This window comes from Buceros rhinoceros, unplaced genomic scaffold (genome assembly GCF_000710305.1).
Source record: "Buceros rhinoceros silvestris isolate BGI_N320 unplaced genomic scaffold, ASM71030v1 scaffold15492, whole genome shotgun sequence".
NCBI lineage: Eukaryota > Metazoa > Chordata > Aves > Bucerotiformes > Bucerotidae > Buceros > Buceros rhinoceros.
The window spans coordinates 8,868-26,426 of NW_010398417.1; the positions used below are offsets into that span (position 1 = coordinate 8,868).

At 40.1% G+C, this 17,559-nt stretch overlaps 1 protein-coding gene across 1 annotated transcript in view; it reads right to left on the bottom strand.

Annotated features, from left to right (window-relative positions):
• The window catches only part of EGFL6 (EGF-like-domain, multiple 6), a gene marked incomplete at both ends in the record, with an annotated part of 22,725 nt that extends 8,472 nt beyond the window's left edge, over positions 1-14,253 (bottom strand). The window contains 5 exons of the mRNA XM_010131094.1: positions 1,784-1,918; positions 5,030-5,149; positions 8,451-8,570; positions 11,203-11,295; positions 14,141-14,253. Coding sequence (XP_010129396.1) covers positions 1,784-1,918; positions 5,030-5,149; positions 8,451-8,570; positions 11,203-11,295; positions 14,141-14,253 — 581 coding nt within the window. The remainder of the gene's footprint in view (positions 1-1,783; positions 1,919-5,029; positions 5,150-8,450; positions 8,571-11,202; positions 11,296-14,140) is intronic.
• Positions 14,254-17,559: the final 3,306 nt, after the last annotated feature.

Genomic DNA, 17,559 nt, shown 5'->3' on the forward strand with positions numbered 1-17,559 from the left:
AAGATATCAATGCTTCAGTGAAAACTGCATTGGAATCCAAGCTTCACAACAGCCTATTTGTGCTGACCTTCTGTTTCCAGGTATTGCAAGTAAACTCTAGTGTTAAAGCAAAGCAGTCCGGAGACCATCAGAGGCAGAAGAATTCACACTAGGGGAGAATGTTTAACATCAGCTCCAACTGCCCAACTACTGGCATGTGCATCCATGGAAAATGCAGAGCATCCCACAGTAAAGACAAAGAGAATGTGGTGAATTTCTGACTGAGAACAGGATTCAAACTGTAGGTTATACACGCTCTTCTGTTAACAACATGCAAAAGGCACCAAGAGAATGTGTGACAACAATTAAAAAAAAAAATTCACCAAATCCTTCTCATTCTTTCATTTACTCTCGAAGAAATGCAATGGAAAGCAACCCTGAGCATACCGAGATGTTGAGATCTTCTACCCACCTCTAACATTCAAGCATACATATGATGCTGTATGAAAAAGGTATAATCGGGAAAAAATCAGTAGAAAATACTATATTCAGCTGACAGCAAAATGTACTGGCATCAAGAGTAACTGATTTTGTTCTCCTTTTCCCTTTTCTTGCTACATCACATAGATGTTTCTGATTTCTCCCAGATGAAGGAGCCAAGTTGGTGCAAAAATTTTTCCACCACTTGCATTTTATCCAGATTGCTTCATTTTTTAGCAACTGACAGGTCCTCTCACAGCGTAAGTCAGCTAGGAGACAAGTAGCAGGAAGTCTGACTCAAAAATGTGATACGTCTGAGAGTGAGATTCATGTTTGCAAATAAAATCCTGACTACAGAGATCTCTCCAGTTTTCCCCTATGCACACATATATCACATGAAAAAGTATTTTTTCCACTTTAAGACTCTCACTCAGGATTTGCATACAACAGGAAATGCAATCCTGACTCTCCAAACCCTGCCTTAGGACTTCTCTTTCATGCCTAACTCTCAATACCAAGCAAATACAAACTAACCTCATGAATTCTCTTTTGTATGCACTGCCTGAAATAGTTCCAACCCTTCCAAGCCCTCGTGTAGTCAACTGCTTGAACAATACCGCTGCAGTAACTTATATTTTAGTGTTTTTTCACCATTCAGCTAATAGATTGAGACAGGAGTAAAGGCAATTTGACATTTGTTTTAACACCCGAGTATGTTAACATAAGTTTTTGCCTGTATTTACTTTTGTTTGGGAGAAACTTAGGCATGCAAGAAAGACCTAAAGAAAAATAAATTAAAACCTACTTTTTTCATACTTTTTTAGAAGTTCCGTACTATCCATCCAAACAACTGTTTTTACAGTCCTGAAGGTGTATGATTCACATTACACACACACATACACACACAAAAAAAAAAAAAGGGAAGAAAAAGATTGTGGGACTGCCTGTTCATCACAGGTTGAAAGGCAAGTGAACAAAAAATGGCTCTTTAATTAAACCTGTACCAGAAGCAGCACTTCTTTGTGGTCAACTGTTGCAAAGTTACTACAAGCTCTTGCACATCTTCACTTGGTACGCTGAGGCAATTTAATTTGCAAGTGCCAGTGATTAGGTTTTTCATAAGGCCACAGAGAATACCCGGATCAAAATTCAAAGTGCTGAAGTGCTGCCAATATGTGCTTAGTGTGATGTCTTTTATCCATTCCAGGCAGAATCCCGACTAGGCCAACACGCTTCAGGAAGTGACAGAAAGGATGCAGGTTGTGGGAATGAAGAAGGAGAATTTGTGGGAATGAAGAAGGAGAATTTGTGGGCTAAATCTTACCTACACAGTCATAATGGCCACTGACATATTTCAGTTCATAACCAAGCTGGCACTTGCAGTAGTAGCTTCCAAATGTGTTGACGCATCTACGGTTGTAAGAGCAGACAGCATTGCCGGTAGAGCATTCATCAATATCTAGAGCAGGAGAAGGGATGCTGGTCAGATCCACGAGCAGGTAAAATGAGAATGCAACAACTAGTTGGGATTTGCATGGGAATGGTTTGGTCTTGGCTATCACAGGTTGTTTAATTAATAAGTCCTATAATTTCATACTCGGGGGATGGTCATATGAAGGGAGTATCAAAATGTGAACAATGAGTAACTTTATGGAAGATTTTGAGACCTGGCATGGTAAAAGCTAGCGTTACTGTCAGTGGGGATTCCTCCACTGGGGACAATGATTTGCCCTAAGGTCATGGAGCAGGGACAGGAGGAACTCCACAAATTCCATTATTTCCCTGAGAAAGGACATGTCAGAGAACAGTTTAAGAGAAAGTCCCAGAAACGGAATCCGAGAGCAGCAGCAGCTTTTTTCCTGAATCTGTGCACCTCCCCTAGCTGTGCTGAGTCAAGACATAGCGGGGAGAGTCTCCAGACTGCAAGGTGTGTCCAGCAAAGTGGATGACAGGGACACATGTTTTGGAGAGAGGAGAAATCTTGGTATGGGAGGAGTCTAAGAACATTATTCAACAAACATTGTATTCAGCAACCATTAAGAATTCAACAACCATATTACCAATGTTTAATGGATAACCATTAAATGTTACCAATTTGATTTGTTGGGGGTTTTTTTGTTGTAACATCAAATTTAAAAATGTGCCAATTATGATACTTGGCATTTGTCCTTTTATATGACATGTTAGCACACAGCAGTGACTTTGCTTGTAATTCATTGTGCCACACTCTGCCCTTTCCATCTTAGAACTGATGTGAAATTCTGCTGGATACCACAGTTAGGCTTTTTATCATTTCTACCATTCTTTTACAGTGCTTAGGTAATCAAATGGAAGTGGCCAACAATAGAAAAAACATTTAAACCAACCTGTGGTCAAATCCCTTCTTTCTGCCCATGTGACACATGTTGGAGGAGGGCCTCCGTTCCCTACTCTCCAGGGCATTCCCAAACCTCTCCAGGTTCTCATTGCCCCATGCCTCTGCCAGGAGCAGGGTTTGTCACAAGTTAAAGGACAAGTCTGCTGCACTCTATCCTAGTGTGAAGCTTATGTCTGCAGTGAATCCTGAAGGCTCACTGTTCTCTTAGAAACGTCTAAAGATAGATAAATTTAAAAAATTTATCTATAATTATTTTTTTCCTTCACCTATGCACAGGTAGAAGAGGAAAAGTGAAGCACAGCAATATGCTTCTCTGCAGGTCCAGGAATAATGCAACTTCTTAGGAGGATTAAGCTAAAACTAATAGCCAGAGATCTTCAAATGCTTACCTGTTTATAGCGTTTCTGTGACTAATACCATATTATTAGAATATCTTACAATATATTAAGCATCTATTATGGCATATAGGAGGAAGATGCCATCTCGTTTTAGAGATGGAGAACTGATGACATACCACAAGTTGTGCAGAAAGAAAGGATCTGATATTTCCAGCCACTGGACATACCTTTTTGTCTATTTTACCTTATATCATATGTATCAGCATTTTTCCAAATCTATTTGAGCAGGCAAGGTAAATAAAAATAAACTCAATACAAAAGACTAAAAGTAGTTGTCAAAATAATTCAGTAAGAGATTTAAGAGAACCACTCATTCTGTCTATTGTATTTAAATACATATGTCCACAATATTTGCCTTCACATAGCTCTCAAGTAATTCAGACAAACGTTAACCGTGACTGGTGGTAGTCCAAAAACCTTGCTGATAACTCAAAGCAGGACAGTTCCAAATACAAACTCATTTCATTTGAGCGAAAGAAATACCATTCTCATGTTGGAGTCTTTATAGTTTGGAAGTTGAGCCAAGTATCCATATGAGTTTATTTGATAGGTCCTAAAAGTGATAAAGTAGTCCTAGGCCATACTACCTTCGTATGTGACTTGGTATTACAGTTGTGTGTTAAAGAGAACAATTCATATAGTTACTGTCCTTCTACTCAACAGTGTCTCTTAGTCAATGCATTTATTTAATCTTTTGTTTGAAATGTTAAGTATAATATTGTTTTGGCCGCTGGAGATAAAATTAATTTTTTTTAATGTTTGAATGTTAAACCTTTCAACTTTTAAAACATTTTTTAAGTTGTAGAAATCATTCAACCAGTACGCATTGGTAAACGGGATCTGAAATGGATTAGCTACTGTTATTCTTCTGTGCCTGTAAGGTATCATGTCCAAGCTGCCCTTTATGATCTAAAGGACTCGCACCATTGTGACAGAAAGAATGTAAAATATGTGAAATCATAAATTATTATTAGGTATGTTGCTAAAAACATTTAGTCTTGCAAAAATTTTTTTCACAGAATCACAGAATGGTTGAGGTTGAAAGGGACCTCTGGAGGTCATTTGGTCCAACTCCCCTGCTCAAGCAGGGAATCTAGAGATGGTTGCCCTGCTCCTGCTTCTCCCTGACATGCACTTCACTGGCCCTTCTTCACTAGTTGTTAGAGTGGTCCTGGCTCTGGAGGTTTGTTTCATATCTACTGGGTTTTAAAAGGAGCTCATTTAGCTTCAATATTAAAACGAGTATGATTTCAGCCTTGATTTACGATGCAGTAGCACTGCCTTGTCAGATGACAATGTAAAATGGTATCACAGAACAGTACCAAGTGTCATAAGCAATGCTTTCTTCATCACAGGAAACTCCCAGATAAAGTGGTGTTGAGGCTTCTGGAGAAAAATCCGTAAGTCTGTGTTGTGGGTCATCACCATAAAAGAAAACCCCATCCAAACACAGCACCCAAATCTTATAATGCATTATGTCAGTAGGACAGCTTCCTGCAGGCAAAATATTGTATTTAGCAGCCTTATAGCGATAGAGAGAAACCGGATCTCTTAATGACAATCTCTTAATTGACAAATCATGTCAAAACATTCAATTATTTATTGAGAATGAAACATGCCCAAGAAATTACATGGCCAATATTATAAGAACAGGTATGGAAAAAAAGCATTCAAACTTTACATCATAGTGCCAGTAACAGGACACATTATTCAAGCCAGTGAAGAGAGCTAACAATCTCTTAATCTTTCCCCAGTCCTGTAGAAAAGAAGCTGAGCGTGAGTTCTCTAACTGTACCTATGCATGTCCTTCCATTTGGTCCCAGCTGAAGGCCACCTGATGGACAAAGGCAGTGCACCTCCCCTTTGACTTCTTCACATCCATATTGGCAATTCACCATGGCACATGTGCTGGAACCTGAAAACAGCATTTGAAATAACAAAAAGAGCAAAATTCTAGCCTGGAATCACTTAAAATTAAGGGAACACTTAAAATTAAGTTTGATCTGGGTGAATGCAAGAAATTAAATGAGAACAACAAAATTCCATTCATCATAAATCAAGTTGTTTATACATTAACACATTACCAATTCGGGGGCCGATGAAATAGATCTTACACTTTGGTACTTTCCTTATCTGCCCTTATTCATCCTTTTTTTTCTCTGATCTCAGTACTGTGACTGGTTACTGCTACGTTTTAGATTCAGAGGCGGAACTGATTAAAGCAGAAAAAAAGGTGGTTTTTTACATTTTCCATTGAAACAGTTTCACCTTACAGAAAACTGCTATTCAGTACTGGAATGTTTTTACTGCTTACCGTTAAATATGCTTCTAGTATAGAATTTGATCTTAAAAACTATTTAGCCCTGTAGACTTAGAAACTGCCTGTTATTTTGACTCTTTATGGAACAGATACCTGAATCTAATGAGGCACTAGCCAGAACACAAATATTGGTTGCCACAGGTTGGTTAGGAGTCTGAATTATTGGGGAGGATTTTGATTAACTTCTAAATAGAAATGTAGGGGTCTAGATCCTGTCTGAGAGACCAATGCGAGACTAGAAAAGTAGGAGAAGTGTATTACTTATGTAGGAAGATCTTTCTCAAATCGTGAAGATATCCAGAAAGCATTAGTGTTATGATGTCAGCAAAAACTGTAGCATTTGGAAGTGTTTACTAGAACAGATGGAGGTGTGTGTGAAGAAAGTATAGCCAGAGAACATACAGGAGGTAAGAGTTAAAAAAAGACAGACTGTAAAGAAACTTAGTAAAAATTATTCTTCTCTAATTGGTAATTGTTTGTTTTCTCTTTTGAATGGAGCTCCTGTTCCTGGCTTTGGTTAGACATAATACTGGCTCAGATGAACTGCTGATCAGGTCTAGTATATTAATTCCTGAGAGTTTGGGTGATTTTATGTTAGGTACTAACCTACTAACTATTTTAAGCAATGGTTCTCTGTGCCCCAAAGCCACATTCTTCTGATACCCTTCTTCCAGCTCCACAGTCCCTTGGTGTGGTTGTAGATAAGCCTGACTGCTCAGACAAGGTGGACTTCGTCTTGCTAAGGAGCCTTAGATCACGGTGAATTTGATTCAAAAGGAGCAACAATATGCCTAAAATGTTTGCCTGAATAAAATGATGAGGATTATACAGTTGGTTAAATAATCTAGCATTTCATCCATGCACAAGCTTAAGTTTTAAGTGAAATGGGAGGCTACTACATTTAACCAAGAGTAATTCCTACTTGAGCAAATAATTTATTACTTCTTTTCATAGTCATAGTTTCTGCATAAGAAAATAAAGGCTCTTCGGAACCGAAAGGTGGCAGATGGGTTGGGATAATGAAGCACAAGCTGGATGAACATTTTTTGCCTCCTTAACTAGAGATGTGAAGAATGAAGACTTCCCTTCTATGGGAATCCTAGTTTTCCTCCTGAAACTTGTTTTCATTCTGTATCAGTGTTTGTTGAGGTTCCACTGAGAAATAATGTTTCTGTGTGCCAAAGGGAAACACAAGTTTTATGGCTCACAGCTGCTCAGGCAATTTTTTCATGTGTACTTGACACTGGCCACAACTGCCGCTGAGAAATTCAGCATTTTGTGCTGGCTTAAACATAGGATGGTGCAACTGCGCATTTGGTACAAATTTGGTACAAATGCAGTGTTTCTTAAATCAGCAAATGAGTCCTGAACTAAGACTGACTCAAAAATAATGCAACAGAAATATTAAGTTACAGTCCGTATCTAGTTTTCAGACTTTGTTCACAAGCAAACATTTGTGCTCAGAAGAGTGTGAGTGAGGGATGGATGGGACAAAGCTGCTGCTGGACTTAAAGGATAGTTTCCTTTGACTGAGTTATGGCTTCTGCCAACTTCAGCTGTCCATAAGACAGTGGTCTTACTGAAAACTGCTTGGTGTATGACGTCAGCAGATACACAGATTATCTTGGTTGAAATGGAAGGCATATATGGTCATTTCTCAGGGTTCTGCAGCTGTTGTCTGCTGGTGAGACACACCATTCTTAGTAACGGAGAAGCACAACGCTGAACATCCCTGTAATACTGGGAAAGGAAACCCTCCAAAGCTCTGGCCCCAGGCACCTTTCATGGCAATTTCAGTCTCTCTGCTCTAAGACAGAGGGAGTAGGAGCTCTGGCTTTCCTACCTGCCCCAGAGCTGCAGACCTGCACTCGTGTGAGTATTTGCCAACGTTGGGTATTTTTCCAATTATCCCAAGACTGACAGCAAACTCAGCAGATGGACACCCTGCCTGGTGAATGGTTATCTCCAAAGTCTGGAGAACAAAGTCTTTCAGAGTTTATGGTTTTCTGCCCTATCAATGGGAAGGATTGCGTTGCACCCCATACAGCTATGTCCATTGGTTTAGGACAGATCTCTCAAGCAGATTGTTCCACTGCTGACATCACCTAGTTTCCTTGTCCAGCTGATGCTATCTGTCCATCTGCTCCAGTCCGGTGGACCCCACAAAAGTCCATAAAAGGTCATATAACCCATATGACCCATACCCAGGGTTTTGTGAAATTCAAAGTCAAAATACCAGTATGGAACATTTCAGGTGAAGAAAGAAAAGTATTTTCTGTAAACGAATTAGTGTAATTGAAAAATAAGAATCTTACTAAGGTCTGAAAAATCAGGTTGGCTAAGGAAGCAGAATACTTTCCATTACATGCTGGCTTAAAGACAAAGAAAATAGATAGAAATACACTTTAGATAAGCCTTAGCTCAGTGAACAAACATTTGCAAGAAGCTGGTGGCAACTGTGAGAAGCATATCAACATAGAGATGAAATAAATTAGTCAGGGAGCACAGGAAGGTGCAAGGAATAATGGCATGAAATTCAGCACAGTAAAAAGTAGTCTATATTGGTGCTTGGCTTGGATAGATTCATTCGTCCTTACTCAACAGATGAACCCGCAGGACTATGCATCAAGGTTATACTAGCTGTCCTTCATCTGAAGTAACGCTATCAAAGATTTTTACTTCTAGCAGGACAAAAATTCTTTTTAACACCAAAATACAAGTATGACTTAGTTTACTTTATCCGGCTATAAGCCTTCCTTCAGCTGCTGACAATACCAGAGAGCTGAGGCAAAGACCCCATCCTGAGTAAGCTAAATCCATTCATCACAAGAAGAAAATCTGCTGGGATCAAATGAAGTTAGATGATTTTCGTGTGCCTGTCCTGTCTATTACTTACTTGCACATGTGCCATCTGGCATAAGCATGTACCCGTTGAGACAATAGCACTTGTAGCTGCCATGTGTATTCATACATCTGTGTTCACAGGGACGTGGTTTCAGTCCGCATTCGTTCAGATCTGCAGAAGTCATTGGAGTGAAGTGAGTTCTGGGTTTGTATGCATATGTTTATTCATATAGGTGGATAATATTGCCTAATGCCTTGAATTCCCTGCAGTAAAATTGCCTGGATTGAAAGTGAGCCAGCCCCTTGCAAGATGAGAGTTCAGCAGACCATCTGGCTGAAAGACTGCTAGCAAAACTAAAATACACAGACTTCTACACCTGAAAAACGAATGCAAAGTCTGGCCACATCTGACAGCTTGTTAGGAAGAGGTGGCGGGCTGGAGAGAGAACTGCAAACAAGTCTCTTTTCTGGGAGTTACTTTTCTGGATTTCTCTGATACTCTCTGGAGATTTTAGCCCTCCAGTTGACCTCTGTATGAGAAAGGCAAAAACACGAGACCAAGAAAGCAAATAATTTTGAGATAAAGTAAAACAGAGTATTTTTTTCCTGAGCTACGCATTGGCACCAATAGCTGGACGATATCTGTGTTTGTGACTTCTGTGAGCTGACAGATGTGCCTCTTGTATTTTGAAACCTGATTAGTAAACAGAAAAAAACTTACTAACAGAATGCATCGGCATACACAGGCCATGCAACCTGCATTTAATGGCACATATGACCAATAATATTATTCCAATAAAGATGCGACTCCCCAAGCAAGCACTGAGCTTATGCAGCTTCACTTCTAATGGGAGAAACATCTGTTCTCATGCCTATGCGCCCTGCAGATCATGGAGAAAACTCCAGACCATTCCATAAATTTTGTGGGGTTTATACTTGTGCAGAAGTGTTTGCTACAGCTCAGTCCAGAGAAGAAAAAGAGGGTTTGCATTCTATTATTTAAACATAAGATTTGTTTGAAAAAGGACAACCTATCAGCTTGGAAATCATATTGAATTTTTGTGCTACTCTTGCTCCACTAAATAGCCAAGACTCTTAAAAAATAAACTAGAGAGCTAACTAGGGAACAAAATTATTCTACTTAGACCATACATTTTTTAGCAGCACCTATCTTGCACAATGCACAGTAATGTACAGATAACAAACACAGCTCTAATGGAGAACCTATGGAGATAAGTCTAATTTAGCTCAAACTTGGTGGCAGACTAATACAGTCCCCTTATCTCTGTTATTTTAGTTAGCTCATGTTAAGCTTGCTCAGCTGTAAGGACAGACTTCTGCTGTAAGGACAAACCAAGGCTACATCTGCCGGTAAATTAAAAGTGGCTTTGAGCAGTCTTGCCTGCTGGAACATAACCACTTATATGTGTATATTATTGAAATAGCTCTGGGACATTTCTGGCCTGAGCCAGCCACCACTTTACAAAAATTTCTTGGCCATGCTTCAGAAAGGAGAACGATCCAGGGAGCCAACAGGCAATTTGAACATGTAGGTCTGTGCGGTGCTCCCACCCAGCCTCAGACTCTGAATCTACCACAAGTGCCCAGAACTGATCTGCTTGCCTACAGAGGGCATATCCAACATAGCTGCAGTTACTGCACAGAAAACACCTAAAAGATGGGGGCTTCTCTGTTGCCTTTTGGTAACATTAAAGCTGCCAAATTATTTTTAAGGTTAAATTTCTGGGCTTGGAGGCTGAAGTTGTAAGTGATACCTACATATCTACTACCCACAGCCACGGCTGCTGTTTAACTTTCTGCTGTAGTGGTGCTGAGGAATTGACTTACCTACTTGTGAGCAGCATCAAAAGTGAAAAAGATGAAGTTTTTCAAAATACTTAACAATATAGCTTTATAATATATTGTTTGAAAGATAGATACTGTGTAATAAATGGGTTGTTTTGGCTCAGAAAAATGTGTGTTTAGTGTGTCAGTGCAACATTTTCAAATGAAGACTGCAGGTGCTTAGGAAGGTAGCAAGCATAGACCCATCTATTTGTGTAGCCTTCATGTCATGCTTCCCTCACAGCACCTGCAGTTCTCTCATCTGCACTGCAGCAGGATGGCCCCTCTTCATGCACAGGGACCAGCTCCTTTCATCTGATTCAACACAGGGGTCTCATACACTGGAACGGGGTGGGGGCAAGTCATCTGAGTTGTCACCAATGTGTTGGCTGCAATGTTGCCATGTGTAATGGCAAATTGATAGAGGGAAAGTGGTGCATTCGAAGTTTTTGAACATGCACTTCTAAAGACTCCCAATTCTGATTCTCAGAAACACCAATCATCATATGCAAACAGACAGCATTGGCCCAGGCAGCTTTAAAAATTATGTGTCTAGCATAAAATTGCATGTCTTTCTAACGAGAAAGTTACTTCAAAAAGTACCATGGCTTGCTAGTTAAGGAAATAGCACAGGTTCTGGATTTGGTTTCCACCTCATCTAATAATTTCCTGTATAATCTCTCCATGCCTTAATTCTCTGACTATAAATATGTCAATTTGCCCTTGTCATCAACGCACAGGAGTTATATGATGGAGGTTGAAACTTCTGTGTGCTGAAGGAAGCATAGAGCTTGCCTGGGATGCTAGAGATGCAAGAGCCTTAAACTCTAAGCTCTTCTATGTAAACAAGAAAATACATTTTTTTACTATTTTGGAAGATAATACAATCCACAGTACAAGAAAAGAGGACAGAACATCAACAGTCTGCTTCCTGGAGCAGTATGTCCATGTGCACAAACCTTGATTACAGGTTTTCCCTGTAAATCCAGGAAAACATTTGCATTTGTTTGGTCCCATGCACTCGCCATACTTGCAGCCATGTCCACAGATAGCTGGTGGAGTCAGACAGAGAAAGGAGAAAGAAAACGTTAGAAGTACTCTGAGAACTTTTGCCCTGCTTAGTAGCCTAAAAACTTGTTGCACAGGTTCAGCATCCTCCATACCTCTCCCTCTAGTCTGGGCATTGCAGCTACCGATCAGGACTTTATTTCTGATTGATAAAAGTGACGTTACAATGAATTACATGACTGTGTGCTTTCCCAGGTTTTTAAAGACCTGGAAAAGAAAGGGGTTCCCTTTTAGCTCGCTCTCTCTCATGCTTTTTCTGCCATGCTTGTGATGCACATTTAGTTTTGTACTCCTGCCTTTTTCCTATTTTTAAGAAGCCTGAGTGAGAAGCAGCCAGCCAGCAGCTTGACTTGCTACGCTGAAGTAGGAAAGAGGCAACAGCACTCTCCTGCTGCCAGTGGAAACACAATACCCTACAGCAGTTTTCCAGTCTTGGATCTCCTCAGTTACAACTGAGGAACATGTCCATCGCGTGGTGGAACATCTACAGCACACCTGTCAAATGATTAGTCAACTGTTCTTATCACACATCCCAATGAGTATAATTGCATCAAGTTTACAATGATCCGAGAGGGCTGTGCTTCGCCTGGATGCATTAAAAAGTAAAAATTTTCTAACTCACATCCCTCTGGATCATTAGTCAGAAATTAAATGCTGACTTTTATAAGGCTTAAGGCTCCTAAAGTCAATGTGATTGTCAACATGAGAGTTATTCAAGAAAAGCAAATATACATGTATTTAAATCTGGACTAGCTCTGGTAAAAACAGTGAAAGAGTGAAGGATGCACACCTTGCTACTGTATGCAATTGAGCTGCTATGCAAACTACAGGAAATAGGAAAGTCACAGTGTTAGTTACTATATAGTAAAATTTATAATTAAAATACATTCTTCTGAATTCAAGTATCTTCCCTACTTTTAAAGATACGTTCAGGTGCATTTATCCACTAACTCTGCAGATTAAGGCATTTTCCAGGGAGGTGGTGGAGTCCCCATCCCTGGGAGTGTTCAAAAGCTGTGTAGATGTGGTGCTGAGGGACACGGCTTAGGGATCCTGGCAGTGCAATATGAACGGCTGGACTCGATGATCTTAAAAGTCTCTTCCAACCAGAATGATTCTGTGCGATTTTTTTTCACACTACCTCTACTCCTGAAAGCAACATGCAAGACCAGAGGAGTATTAGCACTGAAGCAGAGAACACTGCTGCATCTGGATTTACAATGCAGAATTGTAATAATAATAATACAGTTGGCTTAGTCTGTCAAAGAAGAATCTTCAAAGTTCATGAAAACAGTATTTTAGTTTGAAAGCCACCTATTACTTTTAAACAAGACAACCTACTCCACTGGCTGATCAAAGCTATATTTGCCAGTTGTCCCTCCAGGTATTCATTTGTATCAAAACTAAGGTGCTACTAAGCAATGCAGAATTATTTATAAAGGTATTAATCATTTTTTCCTTCTTTTTTTAAACTGACATGATATATATACAAAGCAGAGGCATTTTGGCATCTTTCCCTTTTAGATACTGCTATGCTGATTTTCAGCAATGAATAACCTCAAGTTTCTATTCTAATTCACCAGATATACAATGCCAAACTCCCTGGGACAACAGGTGCAACATCTGAAAAAGATCCCTAAACCATGTATTTTATGATTTTGTTGTTTTCTGCCCAAGCTAGAGGAGATTCCACATCACCTTCTCCTTGGGATCCTTAGATCCTTTACAAATTAGAAATGGTTTAAGAGTCATTGACCATTAAGATGATGATCTCCAGAACCGGACCACTGGCCAGCTACCCAAGCTCGAGTCAGGTGCACTTACTGCTTGGGTTTTATTTATATTTTTAGAAAGTTAAAACTTCCTGCTTCTCAGAGGCTGTGTGCTCTGAAGATAAAGGGTACCAACTGATAGAAAGCCATTTTTTTGGGTCTATATGTAGCACTGGGAAACACTGCATTTTTGTCACTCACTCAACAGCTGTTAACAGTATAGGCACTGACCAGGGCTGTGCAGAGGGTTAGAACCGGTGGTGCCTTTTGGACCTAAGAATTTTTTAGTATGTATTTTATGGTTTGGTGTTATTTACCCAATGCTCTGCTGTTCTGAGGAGATAGTCTCTGAAACACATTTTATTCATTCTCTCATAGAGTTAAGAGATTTCATTCCTCAGAAGATTTCTTTCTTAACTTCTGGCAGACATATGTGGCCAGATGATTCTGCCCCTGTACTCTGCTCTGGTGAGACCCCATCTGGAGTACTATGTCCATCTCTGGAGCCCTCAGCACAAGAAGGACATGAACCTATTGGAGCAGGTCTAGAGAAGGTCCACAAAAACGATCAGAGGGATGGAGCACCTCTCCTATGAGACAAGCTGAGAGAGTTGGGGTTGTTCAGCCTGGAGAAGAGAAGGCTCTAGGGAGACCTTACTGCAGACTTCCAGTACTTAAAGGGGGGCTATAGGAAGGATGGGGGCAATCTTTTTAGCAGGGCCTGTTGTGACAGGACAAGGATTAATGGTTTTAAACTAAAAGAGGGGAGATTTAGACTAGATATAAGGATATATAGATGTATTTTATGATGACGGTGGTGAAACATTGGAACAGATTGCCCAGGGACGTGGTAGATGCCCCATCCCTGGAAACATTCAAGGTCAGGGGCAACCTGATCTAGTTGAAGCTCACTGCAGGGGGGTTGGACTAGATGACCTTTAAAGGTTCCTTCCAGCCCAAACTATTCCATGACTCTATTCTATGACATATGAAATATCTTTATTAGCACCAAGTACACTGCTGTGGAGAGGAAACAAGCAGAAAGTGTTACTATTACCTTCACAGTGGCCCTTGTTGTTCTTTTTCCAGCCATAACAGCAATCCAACCTAGAACCATAGCGACACACCCCTGGCTGGCTCACAGCCACCAGCTGCCCACGAACTCTCGAGCTGCATAAGGAAGGATAAACACTAGCTCCAGCAGTCAAATGCACTTTAATCCATTGCTCTGTATACTCCATTTATTTCCCTTGTTTTACCCACCATAAGGTATTTTCATTTCACCAAGCTTAGAGCAGTGTTCCTGGACAGGAATGCAAAGTTGCATTTGGTTGGAGAAATAGGGGAGATGGGAACGTTTCACCTGCAATAAATTACCTGCAACATAAAACCTTTCTAGTGAGAAAAATGGCAAAGGCAAAAATTACAGCCTTGTCCCCTGCTGGAATGAGTCATCTTTAATATCAGTGAGGTCAACGGGGCTGCTCCAGCTTGCATTATGTGAAGAATCAGGATCGAATATATGCTGCCATGACAGCCTGACTTGTGCCATTACATATCTGACAGTGGCATTGGTTTGGATGGTGAAATAACTGATTCTACAGAAGAGCATCTTTCTGAACATCAGCCCCGTAAAAGCAGTGACTTGCAGGCTCATAGCCACTGCATACGTGCAAATTGATTGACGAAGTGCAGACAGTCTTGTGCATTCTGGTTGCGTGGGACCATAGAAATTAACATGAATTTAATCTGCCAATAAGCCCCAGAGGTTTAAAGTCACTGTGCAGATCAACAGCTGCAAAAGTTTGAAAACCTGCAACATTAGTTGACAAAATTATAAATGTGATGGAAATGAGTCTGGTAAGTCTTCTAGACCCGCTCTGCTGCAACGGGTAGGTCTGTGACTCCAATTCTCTTCTCTCTCTGCTTGCTGCTACCTAAGTTCTCCATTACCACATGCTTGTCCCCTTGATGAAACTCTCTTTTTCATCCAACATCCTCTTCCCCACTACTTTTTCCAGGCCGTAATTTAACATGCACTTGCTTCAAAGAGTCCAAAGTTTTGGTTTTGACACAGAAAACACCTTACCTGTGAGAGCTTTGTAGTAAGTGATTTGGGGTGTTGAGAGGGGCAATTCACAGCAATGGATGTTCCCATGATGAGGAAAAAAAAAATGGAAAAAAGTCCAACAGGCCAGAAACTTTTTGCATTTTTTAGTCTGCACAACAAAGGCATTGCTTTATCACCTTACAGCATTGCCTTGCACATATCCTCCTGGACTTATCTGTAAGGATTGCACATGTATTGGAAAACTTACTGCAAACATCACTAAGGCAAACTAGGCTAGCGGAGACTTCAAAGATACAAGAAGTTACTTCAGAGTTTTATTTAGTAGCAGAACCGTTGGAAGGAGGAGGGAGTTCAGGTGAAATGCCTAAGCTCACATATCTAAGATACCCTGAATGAAGCGAGGGTTTTCATGTCTGAAAAGATGGTTTTCCTGACTGAAGTAAAAAGACTTCAGTGTTGGAATATGCTGTTCTGAAGTCACTCAGCCTTTACAATCAACCCAGTGATGTAGTTTGTAGGAGTACATACATCGCCTCTTCAGGCAGGAGAAAAAGTGTGTTGAACAGCTATAACTCCTGTGTGTGTGTCTATTAGAAATCCAATACCCTGCATCTGGATGTACTAACAATAAGACCTTTTCCATTTTCTTCATCCAAATGCTGCTGGCTTACAGCACTTCCAAGTGTATAAGTTAAAGAACTTATGTCCTTCTTGCATGCTAGAAACTGCCCTTGAATTCACGTGGATAGCAAATGTGTATTCCATTTACATCCCAGAAAATCCCCTTGAATGCAGCTGGATAGTGCAATGACTCCCTTGGAAGGTTAAAAAGCTTGGAGGAAGCCGGATCCCATTACTATCCAAAAGGTGCTCATTTTCGTTGGAAGACAAACTCATTCAGTACGTTTTATTTAATAATTCACTTCAACACCAAATAATTAAAATGTCTTTACAAAGTATAAAATATCTCACAAGATTTCAGTACAAACTTCTCGGGAAATGTTCCATAAAACTGCAAATAAAATGAACACAGTTGAACTTTATGGACAAGGTCTTTCACTTGTTCTGACTTCCACAACAAGCACCAAATTAAAGTCTACCTTTGGCAGTGAGAAAGGCCAGCTAGATCATTGAGAACACACCTAGATCCCAAAATCTGGGAAGAAAACAACTTTTGACAGGTTAGTACCTTTGACCTCTGAAGGATCACTAGCCATCAGTTCTGCTATTGCTGTCACAAGATCACTATGAGCCACTAACATCACTATAAAGTAAGTAGGGCCCTCATGTGTTTCAGTTAAATTCCTGGACAGCTCTACTGCTGCTGTTATCAGGTTGTATTGTGTACAGTTCTTAATATGCATGGTGAAGAAATATGAATTATATATGATGATAAGAACTATCAAGAATGACCTGTTTTACAGAGAATGAGAAGAACTTGGATTCAGTTCAACAAACAGGGAGCTGAGAGGGGATCTGATTGTTTCCTACTACCCATCAGGCAACTTGAAAAGAGAGAGAGAAGGGCTTGTAAGAGAAAGCCCAATTTATATGTATTTGGTCTTGTGCTATTGTCCATTAATGCTCTGAGGGAGAGACAAGAGTACAAACACAGTCAGAACAGGGAGAGAGAACACTGAAGAACCAGAACAAGTCCTATCTAATTTTAAGATGCAGTCTCTTTCACAAACTTAGAAAGATCAAATGCTGCCTGTTAGGATACAAACATACGTATGAATGAAGTTACATCCCATTTACTCAGCTGGGACTAAAAAAAAATTGTTCCACTCTAGATTATGAACTCTATCCCCAAAGAAGTCAGATCAATTCAGAGCAAAGTGTTCAGATACTGGCCAGGACCAGGTGGAGTACAAAACTCTATACCTACAGTGGCATAAGCAGCAGAAAAAATAAATGGGGAGTGTGATGTGAGGACGGACCTTAAACTACTACACAGCACCTTTGACTTCTTGCAGTGATTTACTCAATGTGATACTAAAAAAAATAAAACTTACATATTTACAATAAAATGTATTGAGGAAGTTCACCTGCTCCACTGATCAAGTGGCTAGATACAGCTTCCAGCAGAACAAAGTTGATTGATAGGGTAGGACCGATATCCCCGATAGCTTAAATACAGAAGCAACTGCAAAGGAAAATATTCTAAGTACAACAAAAGATGAAAGAGGGGGACTAAAGCACACCTGAATTTTGGGACTTGCTTGTCCAACTCTCCCTGCCACTCCCTACCCCTCTTTTCATTGCTTCATTCTATAAAATAAGAAAAGAGTTTTATGTTGCATCAGTTTCTCAAACATAGTTTATACCTAAGGCATATCCAAGCTACTAAAAATGTCTGTATACCCATGGACAGTTAAAAATTTCAAATATAATAACTAGGCTGA